Genomic DNA, 27,177 nt, shown 5'->3' with positions numbered 1-27,177 from the left:
TTTGGTAAAGGGAACAGGTTTATTTCACTCATCCCATGAAGCTTTCCGACAGGCTGTGCTGCCGAGAGAGGGCTCGCTTGCAGCACCGTCCGTGCCACCAGCCCCACCACCGGTGTGAGGTCTGGGCACCGGCTCCCCTGGCACATCCCCATCCTCACCTGGGAGCACGGGGAGGCTGTTTTGCTCTGCAGCAGAAGTGGGATCCCACTCTTTGGGGGGGGGGGGGGGGGGGAGTTTGGGGAGGGGAGCAAGGGGGAAGAAATAGGGGCTGAGCTAGTTGCAGACACGAGGCTGGCTTTGTCGGGGGGTCGGTGCCTCTGCCGGTGGCTGTGCCTGTCCCTACCCTGCCATTCCCTGGCTTGCTCTAGGCTGAGACCTAGGACAGATCTGGCAGCATGACCAGCCCCAGGGCAGCCCAAAACTCTGGCTTGTGCAGGGCAGGGCAGCACAGCCCAACCTCATCCCTCTCCAGGTCCCTCTGGACCCTGCAGCACGGGGCTGGGGATCCCTTGGGTGAGCAGCTCCTCCTGGGTGGGATCACGGTCCAGGGCCTGGCTGTGGGATGCCCCTAGACGCAGGTGCAGTCCTGGGCCAGGATGTTGGGCACCGTCTCGTACTTGAAGGAGTACCCGCCGTCGGAGGTGGTGCGGACGCGCAGGGAGCGCATGGTGCCGGGCAGCGCGGCGCAGCAGAGCTGCACGCCCAGGCGGTGGCTCAGCCCGTGGCCCTCGGCACAGCTCCCGTGGCAGTACTGGAAAACAAAGCTGCTGGGATGCACAATCCACTTGTCCCAGCCCAGCTCCTCGAAGGAGATGTTAAGGGAAGCCCGGCGGCAGTTGGTGTGGGCGGCCAGGTCCTCGGACGGGCGCTGCAGCAGGCTCAGGGCAGCTGGGGACCAGGGCACGGCAGAGCGCCGGGCCCTCTCGCTGCCCTTGGCCCGGGTGGTGGCCACCAAGAAGGGCATCTTGTCCTCCTCGGCCAGACAGGGGCAGCCGGGGCAGCGCACCAGGAGCACGAAGAGCGGCTGCAAGAGCTGGGGCAGCAGCGCCGGGGAGAAGTGAAACACTGTCCAGTGCTCAGGGGTCCGCACCGCCGTGGCCGTCACCGGCACACGGCCCTGCGGCGACAGGGTCAGCACGTCGGGGGCCGAGTGGTTGGGGGTGGCCGAGGGGCCAGTGTAAAACCAAAGCTGGGCAGAGGTCACCACGCGGCTCAGGGTGTGCGCCGAGGGCTGGAAGAGGTAGGTGAAAATCCCTTCTTCCTCCAGCAGCTTGTCCGGCTGCGTGGGCTCGCAGGGCACATCTGCGGGGGGAGGCAGGGAGAGATGCTCGGGGTGCGCACCCAAACCCGGGGAGGGTCCCCAATGCTGGGAGGGAAGTGGGATGTTGCAGAGGGTCCCTGGGGGTGCTGGCAGGGCGGCCGGCTGCTGGCGTGGGCCGTGGGAGGGTGGGGGGAGCTGAGATCTAGTGCTAGGCAGCAGCACTGCGCCCCGCAGCTGGGCTCTGCCGTGCCCTAGGCTGCCCCCGTCTCCCAGCATCCTGCCTCCTGTCCCAGCGTCCTTCCCCATAGCTGGGCATCCTGCCCCATCCCACAGCACCTTGCCCCATCCCTTAGTATCATATCCCATTTCCCAGCATCCTGCCCCATTCCCTGACAGCCCACCCTCCCCCATCCTGCCTGCTCCTCAGCCTTCCCCATCTCTCTGCATCCTGCCTGGTCCAGCCATTCCCTGGCCTCTCAGCACCCTCTTGTGCCACCTGCCCCTCTCTTTGCCTCTGTCCTGGGCTGCTCTGCCTGTCCCTGCCCGAAATACCTTTCCAACTCCCAGATCTCCTCCACTAAACCTCACCCGTGCCCATGCCCCAGTCTGGTTTACCCTCCTTCTCTTCTTCCACAGACCACCACAGCAGTCCCTCCATCCTGCTGCACCCGCGTTGCCCTGAGCCCCCACCCTGCTTCACCTGTCTGCCCTCTCCATCCCACCAGGATGTTCTCACCTGTGGAAGGGAAGAGAATCACCTGGGAGGTGTCCTCCAGCTCCTCCGGCTCGACTTCGGTGCTTTCAGGGACGTCTCTCCGGTGCAGCTTCCTTGCTTCCTTCTGGGGCTCCTCCTGGAGAACCGGGGGGCTCAGATGCTCCAGCACCCGAGCCCGCACCTTGGCCAGGACGAGCTGCCGGTCAGCACCAGCGCCGGTGCAGCCGGCCAGGGCGGCGGTGGGCAGCATGGCAGGGAGCAGGTGCAGGAGGAGCAGCATGACCGTGGGGTGCACAGCGGGACGGCGACTTGGGGGGCTTTGCCACGGGCTCTTGCCTGCCTGCCCAGCCCGTCTGCCTGCTGCACTCCCCCCGGGGCAGGGTGGCATTGAGACCTATCTGACACTGACGCAAACGTCTGCTCGCCGTGAATATTATCTCTGGGCAGCGAAAGCGCTGAGACGTCTGGAATGCAAGGACTGCAAGGACAGTGTGGTACGGGGAGGGGGGGGCTGGCGCCCAAGCAGGGGGTGTGTGGGGGAGATGCTGCTGGGGGTGGCGGGTGGATGGGGCTGGGGAGGCTGGGCCGTGGGTGCGGTGCTGCCAGGAAGGTTTTCCTGGGCTGTCGGGGACAGAGGGGACACCCTGAATGAGTTTTGCAGCTGCCAGTGCTGGGTGCCCTCCATGGTGGAGGAGCTGCAGATTTGGGACTTCTGGGGGGACAGTAGGAGGTGTCGGTAGCTGTGCACAGCAGGGACGTCTGGACAGGGGTCTGGTGGGGTATGGAGCCCTGCGAGGCCCTGGCATGGAGGAGCATGTTGGGGGTGGCAGGCTGGGCACCCTCCTGCCAGGGGTGGCTGTGACAACCCAGGGTCACAGGGCAGCCGGGATTGGGGGAGGGCAGGCTGGGGGGGGGGGGGGCTGTGGCGTCCTCAGGGCACTCTGGACGCTAGCGAGGTCCTGGGGACATGAGGCGAGAGGGCTGGCAAGATGTCCCTGCGCTGCCTCAGGCTGGGGAAAGCTGGGCTACCTTCAGGAGGAGGAGGAGGAGGAGAAGAGGTGAGGCAGAGCCAGGCCAGCTGGAGACCGCGCAGCGGTGCCAGGAGATGGATCCAGGGGTGCAGTTCGGGCTGGCTGGCTGTGGGCTGGCGCCTGGGGTAGGAGGGAGCTGCAGGAGGGGCACAGGCTGCAAGAGGACGCAGCGTGTCCTGTCCTTCCTCCCACTGCTGCCTGTGGGGACGGTGCCAGGCATCCCCCCCCAGCAGCGGCGGTGGGGGCAGCCTCCACACCCCCTCCGCTCCCCCAGCAGCCCGGTGTCCCACACAGCACGGCCCGTGGGACGCATCCCATCCCCTGCAGCCCGGCAGCTCGTGCAGCATCCAGTGCAGCACACCCCACCCCACGCAGCGTGTCCTGCGTGGCATGTCCCCGTCTTGCTGCAGCCTGCTGCCCCACGCCGAGCACCCCGCGCCCTGCGTGCCAACCCGTGCACCCCACACCGTGCGCCCATGCTGTGCACCCCGCATGGCACGTTGCCTCCTGCCGCTGGCTGAGCCAGTGCCGAGGCACAGCCGGGTTTGGGACACCCCAAATCTCGAGGGGGAACGCTGCCTGCTTGCCCCCGGCCGGGTGGCTCCTGCCGGGCTGCTATACATAGGTAGGCCAGCCCTGCCCCGGCGAGGCGCTGAATGGAGCAGGCTCAGTCTTATCAACCCAGCATGTCATCAGAGGGTATTTTTGGGGACAGCAGCTGCAGGCATTTGTAACGTTTGGTCCCGGAGCACTGACACCCGGGAACGGAGCTCAGGGAAGCAGCAGAATCTGGGTGCCGGCACTGGGAGACGCAGGGGAGAGGTGGCAGAGCGAGGTGCGTGTGTGGGGCAGGGGACTGGGCTGTGGGGCTGCGTGGGGCAGGGTAATCGGGGAAAGGGGTGGTTGAAGGGGGTCAGTGGGGCGGCTGAGCCATCAGGGCTCTGGGTGTCTGCAGGAGATGCCGTGGGGTGGCCCATGGGTCAGGGGAGCGTGTGGCTGGGGAGGTGGCTCTGGATGGAGGCACCGTCCCAGGGACAGGGGTCTGGAAGGAGAAGTTGGTCCTGGTCCCTGTCACTTCTTGGGGACCAGCCCTCTCCCACTGTCCCCTCTGGCTCATTCAGGGAGTATTTTTGTTTCTCTCCCCACTACCCGAGGGAGTCAGAGATGCCACTGCCCCAGCCCCAGCCGTGGTGTGGGCAGAGGCTGGGGTGCACTCACCCCGGGGAGGCACTGAACACCCTGTCCTGCTCCTGCCCAGGACGGTGTGCACAGTTACCCCCAGAACTGGGGATGGAGGCAGTGCCCTCCAAAAGGACTCATTTCCCCAGCCTTCTCTCTGCCCCACCCCCGGGGCTGACAATTTCCAGCCATGGCTTCCAGTCCCCAAGGGCTGGATCCTGCTGTGTGACCACATTCTGGAAGGGGAAGCCTGCTCCTGGACTGGGGGCACTCCCGCCTTGCCCCAGGGCACAGCCCTGCAAAGTGACTGTCAGACACTGGGGGGTCTCCACTGCCCCTCCGAGCCCAGGAGGAAGGTCCCAGATCCGGCTGGGTGCCTCTGGCCCGCGACAGCCCCGTATCAGCACCTGCCCGCTGAGCCAGCCCAGATGCTGCGGGAATGCGGCTCTGCCACCACCCGATACTGCAGGAATGCCCGTGGGTGGGGAAGGGGTGGGCTGGGGCCGTCCTGCCTCCGCCGTCCCCAGCACCCAGCAAGCAGCTGCCTGCGCTCCCTGTCTAGACAGGAGTGTGTCGTCCCCCCCAGATCTGGGGTCCCCCGGGGGCAGTCTGTGTCCCTCGGGGTGCAAAGAGCCGCCTTTTTCCACCTCTTCTATTGACTATGGGCTGGGAAATGGGTGATTTGGGCTGAGACAGGAGCATATCCAGTGGGGCTGGGGTGCTCAGAGTGAGGGTGCTGCTCCTGCAGCATGGGGTCTGTGCTGGGGGCTTTGCTGTGGGCACGGGTCCCTCCTGGTGGTGCTCCACACCGAGACCTTCGCTGAAGCCTAAGCCCCCACCCTGGTCGGTCTGTGCATCCCCCAGGCTGATGAACCCCACTGCTGCTCTGGCCAGCCGCCTGCTGTGACCCCGGGGAGGTGGTGATGGAGGGGTTCGGGGGAGCCCCCCGCTTCCTGGCCTACCCACGTGCCTTCACGGTGCGAAGCGGCACCGACGCAATCCTGAGCTGCCAGATCACGGGCGACCCCCAGCCAAGCATCCTTTGGGAGAAGGACAAGACCCCAATCGAGCCCTCGGGCCGCTTCCACATGGAGGCCAAGGGGGACCTGTACAGCCTGCTGGTGTCCCGCGCCACCCCCCAGGACAGCGGGCTCTACGTCTGCAAGGCCAAGAACAGTGTTGGCGAGACCTACGCTGCTGCCACGCTCAAAGTGGAGGTGGGGGAGCCCCGAGAGGAGGAGGGATGCTCTGACAGTGGGATGCCTGCCTTCCTCGTAGCCCCCTCATCCACACGGGTGTGCCGGGGGGAGGATGTGATGTTCGCCTGCAGGGTGTCTGGGCACCCCTGCCCGGTGCTGGAGTGGGAGAAGGACGGGCACAAGCTCTCCGATCTCTTTGAGAGCAGTCATTTTGCGGTGGGACAGGAGCCAGAGAACTGGCACTTCCTGAAGCTGTTTGGTGCCCGGCCCCCGGACGGGGGGGTGTACGTGTGCCGGGCACGCAGCGGCTCCCGGGAGGCCCTGGCTGCTGCCATGCTCCTGGTCGAACCCCGGGCGCTGCTGGACGGGCTCCCCAGTTGTTCTCCTGCTGATGGCCCCGAGCTGCTGGCGGAGCAGCAGCAGCGGCGCCGGCGGCACGCAGCGGGACGGCGCTCGGGGCCAGAGACCTGGGTGCCCAACGGCACGGTGCCGACCGGGCTGCCGGGGGCCAAGGCGTTCACCGTGAGCGTGGGGAAGCACGCCAAGTTTCGCTGCTACGTTACTGGCAAGCCCAAGCCGGAGATTGTCTGGCAGAAGGACGGTGAGCCCCTCGCCCCTGGCCGCAGGCACCTCATCTATGAGGACCGGGAGGGCTACTTCATCCTCAAGGTACTGTACTGCAAACCCCAGGACCAGGGGCTGTACGTCTGCACCGCGTCCAACACCGCCGGCCAGACCCTCAGTGCAGTGCAGCTCCAGGTGAAAGGTAGGACCGTGCCCAGGCGCTGTGGGGGGTGGCTGGGCACTGGGGGGGGGGGGGGGTCCAGGGCTTTTCATCTGGCAGGGATGTGTCTGTGTGTGAGCACCCTTGGGCTCTCTCCTGTCCTGTGCAGCTGGGGTCACCCCAGTCTCCTCTGGACGGAGCTGCGGGCTGGAAGGAGGGGATGCTGGGCTCTCCCGGGGAGCTGGGCCCCTCCCTCTGTGCCCCTCCTTTCAAACAGAGAGGTGGCATCTCTGGAGGGCTGCTGGTGTCCAGCCCTGAGTGGGGAGGGGTGACAGTGCCTTGGTGACAAATTCCCCGAGAAGTGCCAAGTGGTTTTGGCAGGCAGCCCTGCAGGGCATGGCTCCAAGCGTCTGTGATGGGAGCAGCCCTGTCCCCCGGAGCCACCCTGCCAGCCGGGGACAGCCCACGGCTGGGGTGACCCGGCAGCTGGTGCATCCCCCGCTGCACCCTGCTGCTCCCCTCTGCTGAGGTGCGTGCTGGCGTGCACACTCCTGTGTCCCCCAAAACTCCCTGCTGAGATGCTGGGGGCATCTCTGGGTCTCCCTAGCCTGTGCCCTGGTTCCCCCAGCTCTCAGGAACGCCCTTCTCGGGCCAGTGCTCATCCCACACAGGCCAAAGAGGAAAGGGCAGAGAAGGGCCAAGGGCTCGGCGCTCTTAGTGAGCTGGGAATGCCCTGAGCGAAGGGCTGCTGGTGGGTGCCCTGCCCCGTGCGCCCTCAGCACCCGTCTCTCCCCGCGGCAGAGCACCGGCTGCGGTTCCAGGTGCAGCTGGCAGACGTGGAGGTGGCGGAGCGGGAGGACGCCGTGCTGGAGTGCCAGGTGCCGCTGGAGACCATCCCCACCGCCTGGTACCTGGAGGACAGGGAACTGCAGCCCAGCCACAAATACGTGATGGAGGAGCGAGGTGTGGTGCGGCGCCTGACCATCCGCGATGCCCGCACCGACGACGACGGCATCTACCTCTGCCAGATGAAGGACAAGGGGCGCAGCATCGCTGAGGTCTCCGTCCGAGGTGGGGGACAGGTCTCTGGTGGCCTGGCTTTGCCTTCCTATCCCCCTCCTTGCCAGGCTCCCCAGTGCTCCTTGCATTTGCCTTCCCGCCGTTTGTCCGTGGTGCCTGCTGCTGCTCCTCGTCGACCTCTTACCCCTCCTCTCTCCCACCACAGGGAGCACATCCTGCTCCCCAGCACCCCTCCCGGACCTTCATGCATCTCTTCCCGTAGGGGTGATCGCGAAGCGGCTGCCGCGGAAGCTGGATGTGATGGAGGGGGAGAATGCTGTTTTCTGCGTGGAGACGCGGGAAGCGGTGGAGGGGACCTGCTGGAGCCGGGACGGGCTGCAGCTGCGGGAGTCACCCCGCACCGTGCTGAAGAGCTTTGGCAGGACGCACCTCCTGGTGCTGGTGCACGTCACTCGCCAGGACGCGGGCATCATCTCCTTTGCTGTCGGGGAGTCACAGACCTCCTCCCAGCTCCGGGTCAAGTGTAAGCCCCAGGCTCGGAGGGGCTCTGCGTCCTCCGTCCTGCCCATTCACAGCGGGTGACACGGCGGGGGAGATGGGATGGGTGCCCACTACACTGGGGATGTGCTGCTGCGATGGCTTTTGGGGGAAGTGGGCTCTTAGCAGGGCTCCAGGGCCCCAGCCTTGCTGGCACTCACAAACCCCTGTAACCAGCACCATGCCACATGGGAGCAAGGATCCCCAGAGAAACAGGCTGTGTAGCCCCACTCAGCCCTTCTGCCACCCCGCCGGGAGCCTCGGTGCCATCCCCAAGCAGGCAACACGGGCTGTGACTTGCAGGTGTGAAGCGCGACCCGCCGAGCGCGCCGGTGGCAGCTGAGATGAGCGTGGCGGAGAGCAACGCGGCCCTGCTGACCTGGTGCCCCGCGCCCGACGCCCACCTCCGCCCCCCCGGCCGCTACCTGCTGGAGCGGCGGGAGGTGGCGGGGGGCGAGTGGGTGCAGTGCCTCGCCACCGACCTGCCCGGCCGCGTACGGGTGCTGGGCGACAGCGTGCCCCGCGAGGGTGACTACTGCTTCCGCGTCTGCGCCGCCAACGAGCACGGCAGGAGCAGCCCCGTGGAGTTCCCCGGCTCCGTGCATCTCGGTGAGGGTGCTGAGCTGGGGACCCCCACCTGGGAGCCGGCTCTCCCCAGGGGCCAGCCAGGGGGTTGTGCCACGGCACGCTGCTGGCCGGTGCCACCGGGGCTGAGTCCAGCTGTGCTCCAGCCCCGGCAGCTCGCCTGGAGAGGGGTCTGCAGGACACGCGGGTGCGGGACGGCGAGGATGCACGGTTCTCCCTGGAGCTGTCGGCCGTGGTGCACGGCACCTGGTTCCTCAATGGTACCCAGCTGGCTGATGAAGAGGAGGGGGCAGGCAGCCGGTGCAGTGTGCGGCACCATGGGATGGAGCACTCGCTGCTGATCCGGGGAGCGCGGCTGGCCGACAGCGGAGCCCGGGTCACCTTCATGTCTGGCAACGTGCGGGACTCGGCCACGCTGCACGTGCAAGGTGAGTGGAGACAATCTCCCTGAGGTCCTGCCGGGAGACAAGCGGCAGGGGCTCTCACGCTGGAGGATGCTTCTCACCCCTCCGCGATGTCTCTCAGCCCCACAGGTCCACATCACCCCGGTGCCGGAGGCCGAGCGGCTCCAGGAGGTGCTGGCAGGGCTGCCCGTGCTGCTGGAGTGCCGGGTGTCCCCCCCGGGTGCCCCTGTCCGCTGGCTGAAGGATGGCGAGGCCGTGCCTCTGGATGATGTTATTGCCGTGCAGGCAGAGGGCTGTGTGAGGAGGCTGCTCCTCCGCTCAGCGGGTCCCCCGGACACCGGCGTGTACACCTGTGATGCGGGGGATGATGCCACGAGCTTTGTGGTGACTGTGACTGGTGAGCTGGGGACCGCGTGCGGGAGCCTGGACCCCACCTCCTGACAGTGCTCCCGCTCCTCTTCTTGCCCCCACGACGGGGCTGAAAGCTGCTGTCAGGAGGGTACCCACGCTGAGCCCCACGTTATCCCTGGCAGAGGCGCCGGTGAGGATCGTCAGCTCAAACGAGGAGGCCCCCCACGCCTACGTGGCTGGGCAGCGCGTGGAGCTGTGGTGCCAGCTGTCCCGCCCGGCCCCGGTGCGCTGGTACAAGGACGGGGAGGAGGTGGAGGTGGGCGAGAGCCTGGTGCTGGAGCAGGAGGGGCCGCGGCACCGGCTGGTGCTGCCCTGCGCCCGGCCGCAGGACACGGGGGAGTTCGTCTGCGACGCCGGCGGGGACTCTGTGTTCTACACCATCACCGTGGCAGGTGGGTGTGATGCAGGAGGGCTGGCAGGGTCACATCTCGGGGGGCTTCCTTTGGTGGTGCAGGGTGTCACAGCATGTGCCGCTCTCCGCGTTGCTGTCATTTGCTGCTCTGGGGATGCTTGTCACAGACGCTCTTGCTGGGTCCTCACCAGCGGGTCGGTCAGTTAGTTGGGGTCTTTGCAGCAGCTCTGGTGTGTAAAACCACCCAGACTGACTGGCAAAGGGGACAGCTTGCTCTGCCAGAACGAAATGCTCGAGCACCCCAGGGCACCCAGCACCTCCATACCAGGGTGTTAGCCGGATCTCTGCCACAGGCAGTAACCAAGCCCTCCTCCGTTGTCCTAAAAATAGTGGGCCCAGCACCTGGCATGGGGTGACTTGTGGTCGGACATCGCTCTGATGGACGGCGTTAATTGCTGATCTGAAAATTAGCAGTTGCCTGGATACTGGTGGTTGGATGGTATTTGCTGGGTGCGAGTGGGGGAAGGCGTCCTGCAGCGGCTGCCCCGGCCGCGAGGCGGCTGCTGGCATCGCCGGCTGGCAGAGGGTAATGAAACCTGAAAGTGAGTGAAAGACTTCCTGTTGCTGGCCCCGAAACCCACAATTCCACAACCACAGGAAGGTGACCGGGGGCAGAGCTAAAGCCCAGTTAAAAGGTTCCATGACCGCAGCAATAAAGCCTCTCCACAGTGTTAATAGGTGGCAAAGGGCCAAAGTGGATGGCAGAGGACGTAGGAGTGAAGATGGAGTGAGTGATAAATGCTAGAAGAGTTAGTGAAGTGGTGACTGCTGGGAGGGGGGTTTTGTGTGATAAAGGCAAAATCACCAGTGGGAAGGACAGACAGCGTGGGCTTTGGGCAGAGGCAGGAGGCATTGTCTGTCCCGCGAGGGTGTGGGGCACAGATTGCTCGGCTTCCCGAGGGCGGGAGCAGGGAGCACCATCTGCTGAAGCTCAGCCTTTCGGCGGAGCAGCTTTGCATCACATCAGCAGAAGGGTCTTAGAGAGGTTGGCTAGTGTTCAGTCAGGATTTGGCCATCGGTGTCACTGGCAGGGCTGGGGGTGGGTGCCAGGAGGCTCAGGCCGGCACCTCTCTGGCACGAGTGGCTGCTGCAGTCAGTGTGGCACGCTTGGGTTTCCCCGAGGCATCCCAGCTATCCCCCATGGGCTGCTGCGGCACGGAGCCCGCCGGCCTCGAGCCCGGCCACCCCCGCACCCGTCTGGGTTTTCCAGCAGCTGCCGAGCACTGGAGCTCGCTCAGAGCCGGCGATGGGGCTGGGGCCGGAGTGGTGCTGCCCGCCGAGGGCTGGCACATCTCCCCCCTCCTCGCCTCGGTGCCGTTCAACATCTCCAGCTGCGCTTCAGCGACGTGATTGCTTTTAGCAGGCCCAGGGAGACAGCCAGCCACCGAGCGTTTGTTTCGGGGAGCCGAGCGGACGCGGGCTCAGCGTGGTGCAGGTTGAATGCCGCAAACTGGCGCCGTGCCGCGGTGCGCTGCTGAGCCTGGGCATCGCGGCTGGAAACTGTTTGGGAAGTTTGCAGCCCGGACACCCAGCACGGGGCAGCTGCGGGCCGTGAGAAGGGCAGGTCACTGCTCGGCCACCAGCGTGCTCTGCTGCTGGTTGTGCCCCGTGCCTGCCCTGAGCCACCCGCAGCAGGGTCCAGGCCAGCTATGGCCCACTGCAACGTGCGTGGCCAGGCAGACAGCCTTGGCTGCTGCAAGCAGGGGCCACATCCTGACCTTCTGCCGGGAGAGAGGAGGGCTGGTCACCTAAAGCTTGTCCTGGGAGCCCCTCTGCCTTTAGAGATCCGTCTCAAGTCAGCGGGGAGATGTGAGCAGCAGCACACATTTTGTGTGTAACCCGTTAACGGTGGTGTTTAGTGAGCGCTGTGATTTGGCATGGGGTCCTGGGTCCTGCTGAGCTGGAGGGATGGGGCCACTGGCCGCAAGTGAGCCACACGCCTGCGCTGCAATGTCAGCAAATGCCAGGCTGATAAAAAAACTCAGCGGCCTCCAAAACGGGGAGACAGGCAGAGAGGTGGGCACCCCCTGGTAGGGCAGCCACAGGGGCTGGTGCTGGCACCACAGATGGCAATTAGCAATGCTGGGGCTCGCTAACGAGGCACTCGCCTACCTGCATCCCTCCTCCACATCCATCAGCCTCGTCCCGGGGCAGAGCAGAGCAGGTACCTCAGGAGCAAGGGCACGGCAGGGATTTACACCCAGCTGGAAGATGGGTGCTCCTCCGGGGTGCAGTGGGTGAGAAGAGGGACCCCCGGGCAGGGCAGCCCAGCCACTTGTGCTATGTGGGCTGTGGATGAAGCAGTGCCTTCCAGCCTTAAAGCTGGTGAGCCAGTGAAGCCATTGCTCCATGCAGGGCTGTGACTGCCACCATCACCCACTCTGGTCTTTACATCCCAGCTGAGCCCCGCATCTCTCCCCTGGCAGAGGCGCCGGTGAGGATCGTCAGCTCCAACGAGGAGGCCCCCCACGCCTACGTGGCCGGGCAGCGCGTGGAGCTGTGGTGCCAGCTGTCCCGCCCGGCCCCGGTGCGCTGGTACAAGGACGGGGAGGAGGTGGAGGTGGGCGAGAGCCTGGTGCTGGAGCAGGAGGGGCCGCGGCACCAGCTGGTGCTGCCCTGCGCCCGGCCGCAGGACACGGGGGAGTTCGTCTGCGACGCCGGCGGAGACTCTGTGTTCTACACCATCACCGTGGCAGGTGGGTGTGACACACGGCTGTGGCCCTCTGACCCTTCTCCCTCTGCCCTCACTCCCTGCTTGTGCTGCCGTCCCACTGGTGGCTGCAGCATCTCGGCTGCCCCTCGCCGCCTCGTGAGCAGCTCCTTGCCATTGCCTTGGGCTGGAGGGGGATGCGGGCAGAGGCAGGCGAGCTGCTCTGCCTCCTCCCAGCGCCCTGTGCCACGCTGCCCCTCTGCAACCCAGGGCACAGCCATGCTGCCTGCCCAGGGGTTATGCCACCTCACTCCCCAGCCCTGGTCTTCCCTCACCTTTCAGCTACCAGCACCGCAGGTCTGGGATGACCCTGGCCACTGGCCCCAGGGCAGGTAGGATGGAGGCCGAGTGGCAAAGGGTCTTGATCCTCTCAGGCCTGCAGGTCCACATTACCCCAGTTCCCGAGGCACAGCAGCTCCAGGAGGTGCTGGCAGGGCTGCCCGTGCTGCTGGAGTGCCAGGTGTCCCCCCCGGGTGCCCCTGTCCGCTGGCTGAAGGATGGCGAGGCCGTGGTCCCAACTGAGGTCCTGGCCATCTGCTCAGAGGGATCCTTGCAGAGGCTGCACATCCTTGCAGCCTCACCGTCCCACTCGGGGATATACACCTGTGATGCTGGGGACGATGCCACCAGCTTCAGGGTGACCGTGACCGGTAAGCTGCCCGCGCGGTGTCCGTCCTCATGTGGGGCTCACCCGGCACCGAGGCTGAGTCCCATCATGTTCCCCTGGCAGAGGCGCCGGTGAGGATCGTCAGCTCCAACGAGGAGGCCCCCCACGCCTACGTGGCCGGGCAGCGCGTGGAGCTGTGGTGCCAGCTGTCCCGCCCGGCCCCGGTGCGCTGGTACAAGGACGGGGAGGAGGTGGAGGTGGGCGAGAGCCTGGTGCTGGAGCAGGAGGGGCTGCGGCACCGGCTGGTGCTGCCCTGCGTCCGGCCGCAGGACGTGGGGGAGTTCGTCTGCGATGCTGGGGATGCATCTGTCTCCTACCACGTCTCGGTAGCAGGTTGGTGGCATGGCAGGGATGTCCTGGGGAGGGAAGTGCTGCCCCGGCTCTGTGCCGTGGGGTCGCCAGCTCTGCTCCCTGCCCTCAGCATGGTGGAGGAAGGGGTGCGGCTGCATCACCCAGGGGCTGGCGGGTGCCCCCTCTGTGCCAGGCTGGGCTAGCACTGTGGGCCCACCACCACTGCCCTCGAGCAGCTCCTGCCCCTTTGCACGGGGGTAAGAGGCTGTCTGTAGCATCTGTGCAGCCCCACGGGGACAGGGACGCAGGTAAATAAGTAGGGACAGCAGAGGCAGGAGTAGTACAGGGAGCAGGTCTCACACCCTTCCTCCACATCCCCAGCAGAGCCGCCGGTGAGGATCCTGCACCCTCCGCAGCGCTCGCTGGAGCTGCCAGTGCAGGTGCCGGGGCGCGTGGAGCTGCGGTGCGAGCTCTCCGTGCTGGATGCTCCCGTGCGCTGGTTCAAGGATGGACTGGAGGTGGACGAGTCCGACAACCTGCTGCTGCTGGCAGAGGGGGCCTGGCGCTGCCTCCTCATCCCCAGGAGCAGCGCGGAGGATGCGGGAGAGTACATCTGTGAGACCAAGGATGAGGCCGTCTCCTTCGACATCAAGGTGTCAGGTCAGTGGGGACCCGGGAGCAGGGAGGTGCTGATGAGGCTCTGGCCGCCAGGTATTTCCCAGCCTGGGTGAAGGGGACTGGCTCCTCCACGATGACGAAGCCAGTGGGTGCCCACCCCCTGGGCCTTTGCTTGCATGGGGCTGGCAGCAGAGGCATCCCCAGGGCCACGTTGTCCCTGTGCTGCTTTGCATAGCAGCCCCGCTGTCCTTGCAGAGCCGCCAGTGAGGATCCTGCAGCCCCGCAGACCTCTCCCTGTCATCACGGTGTCCCCGGGGGAGACGGTGATGCTGGACTGTGAGCTGTCCCGTGCGGATGCACCCGTGCACTGGTCCAAAGAGGGTGTCAGGCTGGAGGCTGGAGGCAGCCTGGTCCTGGAGGAGGAGGGTGCCCACCGTCGCCTGGTCATCCCTGCAGCCCGAGCTGAGCACTCCGGAAAATACATCTGTGCTGCTGCTGATGACACAGTGACCTTCACTGTGCAAGTGTCGGGTGAGCAAGAGGCTGGGGGAAGAGCCTGCATGGGGTGCTGGATGCACAGACCCCGGAGACCCCAGCTCTGTTGGTGTTGGGTGCTACAGACCCGCTGGTCAGGATCCTGGAGAGGGACGTCCTGCCGACCCGCCGGCATTGCCGGGCCATGGAGGACCTGGTGCTGGAGGTGCACCTCTCGCACGCCCACAGGGAGGTGAAGTGGTACAAGGATGGGGAGAAGTTGCAGGACACGGGGCGCGTGCGGCTGGAGGAGGACGGGGCGCGCCGCTCCCTCGTTGTCCTGGGTGCCACAGGCAGGGATGCAGGGGAGTATCTGTGTGACACCGGCGATGACAGCGTCGTCTTCTTCGTCACTGTGGAAGGTGAGAGGGAGGTTCTGGGACGGCCGGCCAGAGGGGTGAGGGCTGAGGGGGGTCCCTGGCTGCTGCCAGGCTGCTGTGGGGCTGGGCTGGGTGGCAGTGAGCATGGGGAGGACACGGGGAGTGGGGTGCACTCGCGCAGGGGCTCTGTGGAAACCCCTGCGCTGCGCAGCAGCAGCCAGAGGAGGTCTGGACAGGATGCAGCCACTGCAGCACCTGGCACAGGTTGCTGCTCCCGTGGTGACAGCCCATCTCTCCAGTCCCAGAGCCACCGGTGACCATCGTGGGCAACACGGGTGCCACGGAGCATCACTGCTTGGTGGCTGGGGAGGACCTGGTGCTGGCTTGTGAGCTCTCCCAGCCCGATGCCACCGTGCGCTGGCTCCGGGATGGCCAGGAGGTGCAGCCGGGTGAGCGGGTGCGGGTCGAGGCCCGCGGGGTGCTGAGGCAGCTCACCATCTGCGGGGCGCAGCCCAGCGACTCGGGGTGCTACGTCTGCGACGCCGCCAGTGACCGCATGGTGATGAGTGTGGAGGTGTCAGGTGAGCTGGCAGGAATTCAGCGCCTTGGGGACCCCCGGCATGGCGGGATCGTGCCAGAGCCCTGGGCGAGGGGAGGGGACGCCTCTGTGACCCCGCCGATAGCAGAGGCCAGGGCAGCAGCGTGGCAGGGAAGGACAGGAGCCCTGTCCCCAGCCCCGCAGGAGCCGTTGGTTGGAAAGGGACATGTCAGGGTCATGGCGAGGCATGTCCCTCCCACCTCCCCCAGCCAGGGGCTGGTTAAATTTAACCTTGGCTGGCTCCCAGGCGCCGCTCCTCCTGCTTTGGCTGCCAAGGGCTGAGCTCAGTCCAGACCCTTATCGGCTGGAGATGGAGGGCTCGGCAGGGTGGGAGAGGGCCTGGAACAGGGGCAGGTGTCCCAGCTCCCCAGCCAGGCACTTGGGATGGGGGACACACTGAAATTAATGGCCCCAGCCCAGCAGCTGAGCTGTCTGTGCATGGAGGGATACAGGAGTGGTGGGCTCCGCCACCATCCACGCCTGAAGCCCCTTCCCTGAGGGGACCCTGAGCTGCCAGACCCCGACAGCCTGCACGCCTGCCCCACCAGGACCCCCATCTGGTCCCAGTGTGACCCCCAGCCAGCCCCACAGCGACCCCCAGCCAGCCCCACAGCAACCCCCAGCCACTCACAGCATCCTGCAGCCAGATGCACCACGATCCCCATCGGCCCTACAGCCCTCCTGCCCCACAGTGACTCACCATGGGCATCGCTGCCTCTCCGCTTGCAGCGGTCCCGTCCCTGCACTACCTCACTCTGGGGGGACACCCCTTGTTCCCTGTGTCCCCCAGCCCGACCCGTGCGCATTGTCAACAAAGAGGAGGCACAGAGTCCGCTGGAGGTGCTGGAGGGGGACAGTGTGACGCTGGTGGCCCGGCTGTCCCCGGAAACAGCAACAGTGCACTGGCAGAAGGACGGACGGACACTGCACTCGGGTGGGCGGCTGCTGGTGTGCAGCGAGGGCCCCACGCGCAGCCTCACCATCAAGCAAGCAGAGCTGGGCGATGGTGGCACCTTCCTCTGCGATGCTGGTGACGACGAGGTGCATTTCATGCTGCGTGTGAAAGGTGAGCCTGGAAGCGTCCCTCACCCATGCTGGTGGGCAGGAGAGGTCCTCTGCCCTGTGCTGGGATGCTTGGTGCCCCCCCATCCCACGCCGGTGCTGCCAGCGGCAGCACGGCTGAGCCCCCTGCTCCCCTGGAGCAGAGGCGCCCGTGCTGTTTGTAAACAAACGGGAGGAGCAGGAAAAGCTGCTGGTACTGGAGGGTGGCAGCGCCGTGCTGTCCGCTGTCACCTCCACGGAGCGAGCCGATGTCACCTGGCTGGGCCCGCGGCAGGAGGTGGTGTCCGGCGAGCGCTGCGAGCTGCGCCAGGACGGCCGCGTCCACAGCCTCGTCCTCCTCAACGTGGCCAAGGAGGACGCCGGCACCTACACCTGCCTCTCCCCCCATGATCAGATGCGGTTCGACGTGAGCGTCCGAGGTGGGTGGGTGGGCAGGGAGGGAAGCGGGGGTGCCCGGGGACCCCCAGCCCTGTGGCGAGTGCTGACGCGGCGGGGTTTGGCCATGCAGAGCTGCAGGTGAAGTTCCTGCGTGGGCTGTCGGACGTGCGTGCGCGGCAGGGCGAGCGGGCGGTGCTGTGGTGCGAGCTCTGCAAGGCGCGGGGCGATGTGGTGTGGCGGAAGGACGGGCGGGCGCTGGCACCCGGCCCCCGCCGGCAGATGATGGCAGAGGGGCGAGAGCGCTCGCTGGTGCTGAGCCGCGTAGAGCCCGAGGACGCCGGTGAGTACTGCTGCGAGTCCAACGACGACCAGACGCTGGCGACGCTGACGGTGCAAGGTGAGCTGTGCCTGAGGCTTGGCCACCACCCCGGGGACCCCTGTGCTATGGGGGGTAGTGGGGAAGCTGAGCATGGCGGTGGCAGGGGGATGTGGGGATGCTCAGTGGCTCCGCAGGACAGGGGGGTCCCCAGTGTTGTGCCCTGACGTCCCGGCTGTAGTCCCTAGGGTGGTGGAGATCATCACGGAGCTGCAGAGCCTGACTGTGCTGGAGGGGGAGGACGCCACCTTCAAGTGCCTGGTGTCCCCCGAGGACGTGGCCGTGACCTGGCAGCTGAATGGCCAGCCCGTGGTGCCAGGCGAGCGGCTGCTGGTGACGAGGAGTGGGCTGTGCCACAGCCTCACCCTGCGGCAGTGCCAGCCGGGCGACGCGGGCACCGTGACGGTCAACGCCGAGGGGCTGGTGAGCGCAGCCCGGCTGAGCGTGCAAGGTGAGGGGGGAGGGAGCCGGCTGGGGTCCAGCGCAGGGCACAGCCCCGGGGCCGGCCGCTGACCCAGCGCCCGGGCCGTGCAGAGGCGCAGGTGCTGTTCGTGCGGAAGCTGCGGGACGTGGTGGCGGAGGAGCAGGGGGACGCGTGCCTGGAGGTGGAGGTGAGCCACGAGGCCGCCGAGGTGCAGTGGCTGAAGCAAGGCGTCCTCCTCCAACCGGGCGGCAAGTACCAGCTGCAGGAGTCGGGGTGCCGGCGCACCCTCACCATCCGCTGCCTCAGCCCCGCCGACCGCGGCACCTACCGCTGCGAGAGCCTGCACGACCGCACGCAGGCCAAGCTCTGCGTGGAGCGTGAGTGCCGTGCTGGGGACGGGGATGAGGGCACCCGCCTGCTGCTGCTGGCTGGAGGAGGGGCTGTGGGCAAGAGCTGGTGCTTGGCTGGAAGGGGTGGTCAAGCAGAGAGGAGAGCGTGGGGGTCAGGGGTGGGCAAGGATGCGCACCTGTTAAAAAGGGTTGGATTTAGGGGACGGCTCCAGCAGGCACAGACTGGGGAGCCGGGGGCTCTGAGGTGGAGCAGGCCCCCACTTGTGGACGTGGGTCCCTTGCAGCCCGGAAGGTGTCGATCCAGACGCCGCTGGCAGACGTGGAGACCTTTGAGAAGGAGACGGCCACCTTCCACCTGGAGCTGTCTCACCCCGGTGTGCCCGGGGTCTGGACACGGGACGGCATCCGGGTGAAGCCCAGCAGCACGTGCCGGATCAGCGCCACGGGCTGCGGGCACAGCCTGACGCTGCAGGGGCTGGCGCTGGAGGACTCAGGCACCGTCACCTTCACTGCTGACACCCTGCGCTGCAGTGCCCGCCTGCTTGTGCGGGGTACGGTCACTGGGGCAGGCTTGGGGGGAATGGTGTGTGTGTGTGTGGGGGGGTGCGTGGCACCGGTACTGCCTGTCCTGCAGCCGTTCGGTCCCAGGGCAGGTGCCATGGCTGAGCTGGGCCACTCCGGGCACATGGTGGCAGGGGTCCTCCCTGTTCCCAGGGAGGAGATGTGAGCCGAGCAGTGGGGACCCCCTGACCAGGGTCTGGGTGCAGAGCCAGCTGGGACACCAGTGATGAGTGCTTGCCCGTGGTGGTGCCCTGGGAAATGCCACCCTCACCCCATGCTGAGATGCCCCAGGCACAGCTCTCCATCCGCACGGTCCCAAGCCCGTGTCTTTCCCCCACCAAACCTTCCTGCCCTGTGTCCTCCCCCTCAGAGCCTCCAGTGACCATGGTGAGGGTCCCACGGGATCTGGGGGTCCCAGAGACGGGCGTCGCCAGCTTTGAGTGCGAGCTATCTCGCCCCAGCGCGGAGGTGAAGTGGTTCAAGGTGAGGGTACACCCCAACCCCCTCCAGCAGCGCCCCGCCGTGTCCTTCTCCCTGCTTCACCCTCCAGCTGCTGCCCTCCCTGCCAGGGCTGGGGGCAGGGGAGGAGGGGGGCGGGGGGGCAAAGCAGCGGGGTGCTGCCTGCTTGCACTCCTGAGCATGCTCTCCCCGGGCAGGACGGGCAGGAGCTGCGGCCGGGACCCAACTGCCGCATCTACTCAGCGGGTCGGCGCCGCGTCCTGCAGCTGAACCGCTGTGGGATGGCCGATGCTGGCACCTACACCTGCGACGCGGGCGACTGCCGGGCCTCCGCCATGCTGCACGTCCAGGGTACAGCCACCCAGCATGTGCACTCCCCAAACCCTGCACCCCCAAACCCTGCGCTGCCTGCTCCCCGCCCCCCCCCCCCCCCCTCTTGGCTGCCCTGGCACCCTGCCCCTCACCCGCAGAGCGCCAGGTCCGCATCGTGCAGGACCTGCAGGATGCCCAGGTGCGGGAGGGTGACAACGCCGTCTTCACCTGCGAGGCGTCACACGGGGACGTGAGGGGCGAGTGGTTCCGGGACAGGGAGAAAATCAAGGTCTCCGGCACGGTGAAGATACGGCAAGAAGGTTGGGGTGCAGGCAGCCTCACAGCTGGTTTGGGGCTGGGAGGGGGCGAATTCCTGCAAGGGGAGTTTGGGTAGACAGAAGGGGGGTGTCTCTGTCCCCCACCTGCCATGGGTGCCCATCACCATCCCCTGGAGCCAGCCTCTCCCTCCCCAGGGACCCGGCATTTCCTGCTGCTCTGCGCCGTGCGCCCCGAGGACGCGGGACTCATCCGCTTCACAGCGGGGACAGCCGCCTCAGAGGCCAGCCTGCGGGTGGAAGGTACTGGCGTGGGGTGCAAGGGCTTCCCGGGCTCCAGCACCAGGGCTGGGGGTGCACCACGGTCAGCCTGTGGGGTCCCCACGGGGACCTGCTCACCCCACGATGCCGACGGCTCCCCCCCACCCCACCTGCCAGCGCTGCCCATCCGGATCGTGAAGCCGCTACGGGATAAGACGGTGCTGGCGCGGCACAAAGCGACGCTGGAGTGCACGGTGTCCCACGCCCGGGGCCGGGTGCGCTGGCTCCGCGGGGACACCGAAATCTTTGCCGGCGACAAGTACGAGATCTGCAATCTGGACTGCTACCGCACGCTCATCATCCACCGCGTGGGTCCCGAGGACGAGGACTCGTACACCTGCGACGCCTTCGATGACCGCTCCACCGCCCGGCTCCTCGTGGAGGGTGAGGGGGCGCCCGGGGGGGCACCACTGGGGGCTGGTGGTGCCGCCATGCCTTGCAGCAGGACACCACGGGGCCCTGTTCCCACGCCCCACGGCTTGCAAAGGTCTGGGGTGAGGGGAGCAGGCTGGACATGGGACCAGAGGTCTGTGCCCTCCATGTCTCGCACACCCCTTTTTGGGTGTCCCACCAGCTCTGGGGATGCTGCAGCTCTCCCTGATCACCCATTGTCCCTGCAGGGAGCTAGGAGCCAGGATGCAGACAAACAGATGGATGTCGGTACTGTGAGATGGGGTCATGCCTCCCCTGGGATGTATGGACACACAGACACCATCCCCAGCCTGCTTCAGCCTCAGGGCCCTGCATTAAAGAGCTTTTTTTTTTTTTTTCTCTGACATGGCGTCTTCCACCCCAACAAGCCAGGGGTTAGGAGAAGGGGTGGTGGCACTGCTCTGCATCCCACCCCGCACCCCCAGGGAGCCCAGCCCTCAGGCCCCCCCTCACCCCCGCACACCGGGCTCCGAAAGGCTCTTTACTGTGTGGCTGTGGCCTCAGCAGCGTTTGGCACATTTACAAAAGAGACTGAAAAGGGGGACGGCGGCGCGGCGCTGTGGGGACAGGGGCGCCTGGCAGAAACATGCAGTTCCCGGGGCAGCAGGGCCAGCCGGGCTGGGCTGGGGAGGGGGTCCCAAAGCAGGGGGGCACCCCGGTCCAGTCTCGCCCCCATCCTGCCTGCCTGGCCGTGGGGAAGTCCTGGCTCACTCCATAATAAATTAATACAAATCACAGCAAGAGAAATATATACAAGGCGGGAGCCTCTGCCCACAGCAGAGGGGCTCCTGCCCTGCCCCAGCCGGAGGCTCGGACCAACCTCAGGGCCCCCCTTGGCCACTATAAAATCCAGTCGCCAGCAAAACAGCGACGGCCTCTGACGCTGCAGGGGTCCCCACGTCCCTGAGGCAGCCCAGCCTCTGCCCAAAGGCTGGATCCAGTGTCCTATCTCCCATCAAAATAGTCGGGGGGGGGGATGCACGCGGTGCACCCCCCCCAGCGCAGCTCCCGCTGGACAGGCGCTACTTGCCAGCATCACCCCGGGAACCACCTGGCCCTGGCAGCCTCTGCCCCAGTACCACCCCAGTCCAGCTCAGGAAAAGGGGGGGGGGGGGGGGGGGGGCGGCGAGCTGCTCTGGAGGGCAAGGAGGGTGGCAAGGGTGGGAGGACCTTCTGAAGAGGCAGGTTTTGGGAAGCATTGCCTGGGAGCTGCTCTCGGGGCCAAGGTGGGACAGGACGCACATGCTCGGGCGAGTCCCTTGCGGGGCAAGGGCTGTGGGACCTGCTCTTTGAGGAAGGGACATGGGGCACAGGCACTTGGGGAGTTGCTGGGGGCTGCAATGGGGTGGGGGGCAGGCGCAGGGAGCTGCTCTTGGGGAAGAGGGGCTCGAATAGAGGGAGCTGGGCAGTGTTGGGATGCAGGATGAGCATGCCCGGGCTGTGAGGAAACACGCAGCAGCGGGGGCTCAGGGAGCCTCTGCCCCAGCAGAGCCGCTCACACCACATGTCCATGGGTGCTGGTGTTCCCAGTTCTTGGACTGAGTCCTTGCAGGAGGGCTCCCCCTGCACCCCCGGGCCCCGCAGGCAGCTCGGGCTTGCCCAGACAAGTCCAATGTGTCCCCAGAAAGGGTCTCCATCCACAGCCCCAAGCTGCACGTGGTCGTCCAGGGTCAAGGGCACAGCCCCGCCTGTTCCAGAGGGTCTGTCGGAGCAGGCTGGGGTGCTGGTGTTGCTTGAGGTCACTGGGTTGGCTTATACCCTCACGGCAGGGCCGGAGCCCGTGGTGAGGGGCACGGTGGAGCTGCAGTCATAGTCCAGGTCCACCACAGCATGGGAGCTGGTGATGAGGCTGTTCAGGGTCGGCCCCGTCTGCCGCTCTCGGAAACTCTGGATGTAGCTCTGTTTGAGAGAGGCGGGACAGAAAGTGAGGGGGGCTCTGCTCCTGGCCCACCCTAACCTCTGCAGCAGCTCCCCAGAACCAGCTCTGCGCAATCCCACCCACCCCAGTAGCCGGGCCCTCCGCGGGCTGGCCGCAGCAGGGCGCACAACCCCATCCCTTCCCTGGGCGCACGCTTCGCTCCTTGCCCACCGCCTGTTTCTGCTGCGACCGCAGTGCTTTTGGCCACCAGTTTACATTTGCTTCCCAAGGCTGAAGTGCTCCGTGTTGGGCACGTCTCGGCTCAGCCCTTCCTGAGCTGCCCAGTCCCCAGGATGCCCTGGCCTCATCCCTCAAGGAGCTCAGATGCTGGCTGGCACCCAAGCCCCTCTCCCCTCTTTGTGCCCCAGCCCACCCGCATGGAGAAGGAAGGGCCGCGGAGGCTGGGGGAGATCTCTACCCTGGGTGCGGGACTCACGGGGGAGAGCACGTCCCCATCGAAGCGGCGCACGGGGTTGGGTTTGCGGCGGTAGGCAGGCTCGGGTGGGTGGGCTTTGTGCTGGTGGGGCGGTGGGTGGTGGGGTCTCCGCTTCTTCTTCTTCTCCTTTCGGTCCTCCCGCTGCTTGATGCGCATCAGCTGCACGCGGCGTTGCTGCCGGCTGATGATCACTGCGAGGAAGAGGGGCCTGTGAGCGCTGGGGAGCGCACCCAAACCAGCCCCGCACCCAAACCAGCCCCAGCTTTGCGCACCCAGGCCTGCCCTTGAGTGCTGTGCCCCTGTAGAGTCACGAACCCCTTACTCATGCACACAAACCAGCTGCTGAGAACCTCCGCTCTGCTCCCCAGGATCCCCAGGTCCTGCACCCACCCCGTGCCAAGTCCATCTCCCCCAGCCCCACACACCTTCTGTGTGGGAGTAGCCCTCGGCCGTGACCTTCCACTGGACCAGGACGCCCAGCGTGGTGAGGAGCGGCCAGATGCCCAGGATGACCCAGCTGTACCAGCACACGGGGCGAGCCGGGGCCACCTTGATGCGCTCATAGATGTACTGCACCAGGAGGAAGAGCTCGATGAAGTAATCGACAGTGACGGTCATGATGGCGCTGCCGAAGACGGCGGTGGAGAGGGTGGTGAAGAAGCGTTGCCACTGCAGGGTGAGGACGGCGAAGAGCATCCCCACACCGAGGAGCAGCGCGATGGGGATCCACACCGTCGGCGGGTGGTAGAACTGCTCCATCACCACCAGCGTGGCCACTGCCAGCAGCAGCCCCAGGAGCAGCCCCACCATGAAGAGGCCGACGCTACGCACCAGCATGGTGACCAGCCCGCACAGGACCCCGATGCCCAGCCCGATGCCCACCGAGGCCTCCACGCTCAGCTGTGTGTCCAGCACCCGCTCCTTGTAGCACAGCATGAAGATGATGATGGAGCCGAACATCAGCCCCGTCAGAAACATGACGGCCTTGAAGCAGCGGTAGCCTGTGGAGAGAGACCACAGCAGTCAGGGGGTGGACGGCCAGCACCCCCTCGGCTCCCCCCCTGCCTTTCTCCCCAGTCCCCAGTTGCCCTGCCAGCCACCGGGCTGGCCTGGCTCACCGAAGAAGCAGTAGATGATTCCGAAGAGGCAGCACATGGCGCACACCACTGAGGGCACCACTTGGTAGCGACGCTCGATTTCCTGCTGGCAGCTGTGCCCCCACTCCTGGCCCGGCTCGTGCGGCAGCAGCTTGAACCGCAGCGTCTGCACAGTTGCAGTCATGGCTCTGGGGACTCCCGGGAGAGGCATCAAAATCTTCGCTCCTGCCCCATGGCTCGCTGGCAAAACTGCACCCCGGCACCCGCCCCAGCTGGTGAGAGAGAGAGAGAGAGAGAGAAGGGGGATGGAGGGACCGCCGGCTCGTACCTGAAGGCAGTGCCCACCACTTGGCACCCAGCTACCAGAAAACCTGCTCCGGCCCCTTGCTGCCTGGGGAGGGGGGGGGGGGGGGGGGAAGGAAGGGAATGGGGGGGAACAGCCTCATCCACAGGGGCTGCAGGGGCGCAGACTGTCACCCAACGGGTGGCTTCAGGGATGCACCATCCCCAGGGTGCCCGCCTGCACCCCCAGGGAGCTTTGCTGCCGGGACACAGTGCTTTATAATTTGTCTGCAGCTCTAATTTCCTGCCCCTGGCTCTCCAGCACCCTTTCCCTGCTCAGTTAAAGGGAGACTTCCACTACCTGGTATTTTCTGCCTGTGAAGTAATTGTGCTCAGTAATTAAGTCACTCCTCAGACTTCTATTTTTATAGGCTAAACAGATTGAGCTCTTAAAGCTTGTACTCCAAGGCATTTTCTCCAATCCTCTAATCATATTTCTGGCTATTTTTCATCCTTGCTCCAGCTCCTAGTGTCCTTGTAAAAACAAAGCAGGCCCCCACACTGGATCCAGCTCTCCCACGCCCACCCACGGGGGTAGAGGGGGACTGGCCATGGCTGGTGCTGCCCCTTACCCGAGGGCCCACTTGCAACGCCGTGGCCGTGCCGGGATGCTGAGCAGGCAGTTGCCGGGCCCCTCACAGCGCCTCTGCAGACGGAGGGGTCATAATCCCCCGCAAAGACTGATCCAGCTTCAGCTTAAACCTAATTACAGCAGCCGTCTGCCTGCTCCCACCTGGAGCCAGTTCCAGCATCCCTTTGCTCCCCTGGCTCCTTTCCGGGCTCGGGTGCTTTAGGGTGGGTTTATCGCCACCAGTTGCCCCTGGGCCAGCACCAGTCCTTTTCCAAGCGCCACGTTAAAGCAGCCGGCTCACAAAACCGGGGCAGGGAAGAGGGCAGAGGCTGCAGCCACGGCCCCGTATCGCCGAGCCCCTCGCTGCTGCCCGGGCCGGCCCCCACCAGCCTCCTCCGTCCCTCCGTCCGGGGGGAAGGAAACACGAAGCAGGGCAAATCCCCTTCGGGAGAAGCCGAGCGCGGTGCCTAATCCCGGGGAAGCAGGCGGGCAGGGAGCCGGCAGCCAAGCTCCGGCCCCCTGCCCCAGCGCCCCGGGGCGGGGGGGATGCTAAGCAGGATTGGACTTTAACCCGGCTGGGGGAAAAGCCGGGCTCTGGCCGGGGCTGGGGGCAGGGCCCGGCAGGGCTGGGAGGGCAGCGGGGTGCCAGGCCCGGGGCCGGGGCAGCGGGGAAGGGTCGCCTGGCAAGGCCCGTCTCCGGCGGGGATGCGGGCAGCGCCGCAGGCAGCTCCCGGCGCCCATTGGCGCGGGCACTGTTGCTAGGGGAGCCCAGCGCCTGCTCATTGGCGCCGGGACTACCCCACCTGCTGCCGCCCTCCCCGCAGCCCCGGGCCCCCCCGCCCCGGGGCGGGGAGCGCAGCGCTCGGGGCACGCTCCCGCCGCCGCGCTACCCCCCCCCCCCCCGCCCCCGCCGCGCTGCCGGGCCCCGGGGCCGGCGGGGCGGGCGCGGCGTTGCTAAGCGACGGCCGCAAAGGCCGCCGGGGCGCGGGGCCGCTCCGCCCCTCTCTTTGTTCGGGGAGGGGGGGGGGGGGGGTGTCCCGGGGGCGCTCCGCCGGGCCCCGCACGCCCATCCCGGGCACTGCGCTCCGCTCCCCCGGGACGGGGGACCCGGGATTCCGGTGCCTCGACCACCCCCCCCCCCCCTCCTTCCCCCCGAGGGACCCGGCCGCTCCCCGCCGCCTGCCGCCCCCCCCTCCCCGCAGCCCCGCCCGCTCCCACCTGCGCTCCCGGCCCGGCAGCGGCGGCGGCCCCGCGGCGCCCGGCGCTCCCGGCCCCGGCCCCCGCGCATGCCGGCGGCGCGGCCCGCCGCGCGGTGCTGAGCGGACAGCTCCGCCTGACGTCACCGCTTGCGTCACCGCGCCGGCCCGGGAGGGGGGTGGGTGGGCGTGGCCGGATGGGGAGGGCGGGGCCTCTCCGGGAGGGGGCGGGGCCTCTGGCGGGGGCGGAGCGGGCCCCCGGGCGGGCTTCGGGGTGCGCGCCGGCACGTGCACTGGTTTGCGCGCCAGTGCGCGCACCGGGCCGCGCACCGGGGAGTCGGAACGCGGCTGCGGGCGCAGCGTGGCGTGAGGTTTGCGAGGGCCCCGGGGGCGCCACCGCACCTGCGGTGGCTGTGGGGGCAAACACCCGCGCAGGGGGGTGCCGACACCCGCGCAGGGGGGTGCCCACCCGTGCCCTTGCGAGCGGGGCGGGAGGCGTGGGCGCAGCGGGAGGACGCGGAGCGCTGCGGCGGCAGAGCTGCCTGGAGCCGGCACCTCCCGGCTGCAGCGCCCGGAGCCCCCCGGGAAATGCTGGCAGGGAGAAGGCCGTTGGCAGCAGCGGCCGTTCCCCTGGCAGCCCCGTCCCAGCCCCGCGCCAAGGCCGGGGAGACAAAGGCGGGAGCTGCAGCTGGCGGGGGGCTGCAGAGGGGCTGCCGGAGGAGCAGCGCGGCCGCCCGCCGGCTCCTTCCCCGCCCTGGGGCCGGGCAGGGGCCTGGGCTCAGCCACGGCCCCGCGGAGGGGTTTGCTCTGCCCCCAGCTCTGTCTCCGCACGGTTTTAATGAGCTCAGTCTTACTGCTGAAAGCTCCAGTACTTTGTCCTGTCTGCACCTCTATGGAATACAAGCTCAGATCGACAGGGTCATTTCGGAATGAAACCTCTCTTACCACTCACGTAAAATCATCTGGATTCGCATAAGGTGACCGATATTAAATACTCCAACCTGTAAAGGAAATCAAATACATCCCTTTTTAACATGTTTCTCAGTGTAGAGAAAACGGGCAGCTTTGGTTGTTTACGATCACGCTTGCTTTTTGGCCTTTGTCCATGGAAAATCTCTGCTCATTCCTTCTGCATCTTTTCCCTTCTGGCATCTCTTGGTCCCATCACGTTCCCTCTGTTTCCAGTTTTTATATGTTCTCCATTAAACTGCCGTCCACGTGACAGCCTTTGCCTATTGCTTGTCTTGGCCTATTCAGGAGAAAAAGGCCTATGAAAACGAGCCAAGCTTGGATGATGGTCCCGTATCTCTGGGGGGTGGGATGCTGCCAACCACTTCCTGATGAAAACAGGCTGCTTTGTTCCAGAAAATGAAAGGGACGCTGGAGCCGAGCAGGCTCCCGCCTGCCCTCTGTGCTCTCCAGGGCAGGCGGCCCCGCGTTTCACGGGGAGG

At 66.7% G+C, this 27,177-nt stretch overlaps 3 protein-coding genes across 10 annotated transcripts; 1 reads left to right on the top strand and 2 right to left on the bottom strand.

The window, feature by feature from the left end:
• On the bottom strand, positions 1-2,445 carry INHA (inhibin subunit alpha). Its single transcript, XM_042784190.1, has 2 exons — positions 1,998-2,445; positions 1-1,302 (listed from the first exon to the last, which is right to left on the bottom strand). The coding sequence occupies exons 1-2, from the start codon at positions 2,362-2,364 to the stop codon at positions 569-571; spliced, it is 1,101 nt and encodes a 366-aa protein (XP_042640124.1). The 5' UTR covers positions 2,365-2,445; the 3' UTR covers positions 1-568.
• Positions 2,429-20,959, top strand: OBSL1 (obscurin like cytoskeletal adaptor 1). Of its 5 annotated transcripts, none has more exons than XM_042784184.1 (26): positions 2,429-2,470; positions 5,051-6,151; positions 6,911-7,180; positions 7,392-7,652; positions 7,970-8,275; positions 8,398-8,679; positions 8,777-9,052; positions 9,189-9,458; positions 11,905-12,174; positions 12,563-12,838; positions 12,919-13,188; positions 13,528-13,806; positions 14,020-14,295; positions 14,385-14,660; positions 14,918-15,199; positions 16,007-16,282; positions 16,422-16,697; positions 16,787-17,053; positions 17,214-17,483; positions 17,567-17,833; positions 18,091-18,357; positions 18,738-18,850; positions 19,024-19,177; positions 19,297-19,458; positions 19,612-19,716; positions 19,852-20,959. In XM_042784184.1, exons 2-26 carry the CDS (start codon positions 5,110-5,112, stop codon positions 20,508-20,510), a joined length of 7,452 nt encoding a protein of 2,483 aa, XP_042640118.1. In that variant the 5' UTR covers positions 2,429-2,470; positions 5,051-5,109; the 3' UTR covers positions 20,511-20,959. The 5 variants fall into 5 exon arrangements, with proteins under 5 accessions (XP_042640118.1, XP_042640117.1, XP_042640121.1 ...); XM_042784183.1 differs by lacking the exon at positions 2,429-2,470 and adding an exon at positions 3,467-3,842; XM_042784187.1 differs by lacking the exon at positions 2,429-2,470 and having other exon boundaries at positions 4,330-6,151; positions 19,852-20,118; positions 20,355-20,510.
• Positions 20,635-26,690, bottom strand: TMEM198 (transmembrane protein 198). Of its 4 annotated transcripts, none has more exons than XM_032985017.2 (5): positions 26,672-26,690; positions 23,639-23,889; positions 22,946-23,521; positions 22,503-22,711; positions 20,635-22,065 (listed from the first exon to the last, which is right to left on the bottom strand). In XM_032985017.2, the coding sequence occupies exons 1-5, from the start codon at positions 26,686-26,688 to the stop codon at positions 21,919-21,921; spliced, it is 1,200 nt and encodes a 399-aa protein (XP_032840908.1). In that variant the 5' UTR covers positions 26,689-26,690; the 3' UTR covers positions 20,635-21,918. The 4 variants fall into 4 exon arrangements, with proteins under 4 accessions (XP_032840908.1, XP_032840918.1, XP_042640123.1 ...); XM_032985027.2 differs by having other exon boundaries at positions 22,521-22,711; positions 26,672-26,689; XM_042784189.1 differs by lacking the exon at positions 26,672-26,690 and adding an exon at positions 25,749-25,788.
• Positions 26,691-27,177: the final 487 nt, after the last annotated feature.

Source organism: Tyto alba, unplaced genomic scaffold (assembly GCF_018691265.1).
Source record: "Tyto alba isolate M040663 unplaced genomic scaffold, T.alba_DEE_v4.0 Super-Scaffold_7, whole genome shotgun sequence".
In the NCBI taxonomy this organism is placed as follows: domain Eukaryota; kingdom Metazoa; phylum Chordata; class Aves; order Strigiformes; family Tytonidae; genus Tyto; species Tyto alba.
The sequence above is the reverse complement of the archived record's forward strand: the minus strand, read 5'-3'. Positions and strand labels throughout refer to the sequence as shown.

Bases quoted from the DNA above. Each gene is read 5' to 3' on its own strand.
- INHA (XM_042784190.1), bottom strand. From the start codon at position 2,364: ATGCCACCCTGCCCCGGGGGGAGTGCAGCAGGCAGACGGGCTGGGCAG. The intron at 1,303-1,997 runs GTGAGAACATCC...CTCCCCCCGCAG, and splicing joins GATTCTCTTCCCTTCCACAG to ATGTGCCCTGCGAGCCCACG.
- OBSL1 (XM_042784184.1), top strand. From the start codon at position 5,110: ATGGAGGGGTTCGGGGGAGCCCCCCGCTTCCTGGCCTACCCACGTGCC. The intron at 6,152-6,910 runs GTAGGACCGTGC...TCCCCGCGGCAG, and splicing joins AGTGCAGCTCCAGGTGAAAG to AGCACCGGCTGCGGTTCCAG. The intron at 8,276-8,397 runs GTGAGGGTGCTG...GCTGTGCTCCAG, and splicing joins CCCCGGCTCCGTGCATCTCG to CCCCGGCAGCTCGCCTGGAG.
- TMEM198 (XM_032985017.2), bottom strand. The intron at 23,522-23,638 runs GTGAGCCAGGCC...CTCTCTCCACAG, and splicing joins AATCATCTACTGCTTCTTCG to GCTACCGCTGCTTCAAGGCC. The intron at 22,712-22,945 runs GTGTGTGGGGCT...TCTTCCTCGCAG, and splicing joins GGGCTACTCCCACACAGAAG to TGATCATCAGCCGGCAGCAA.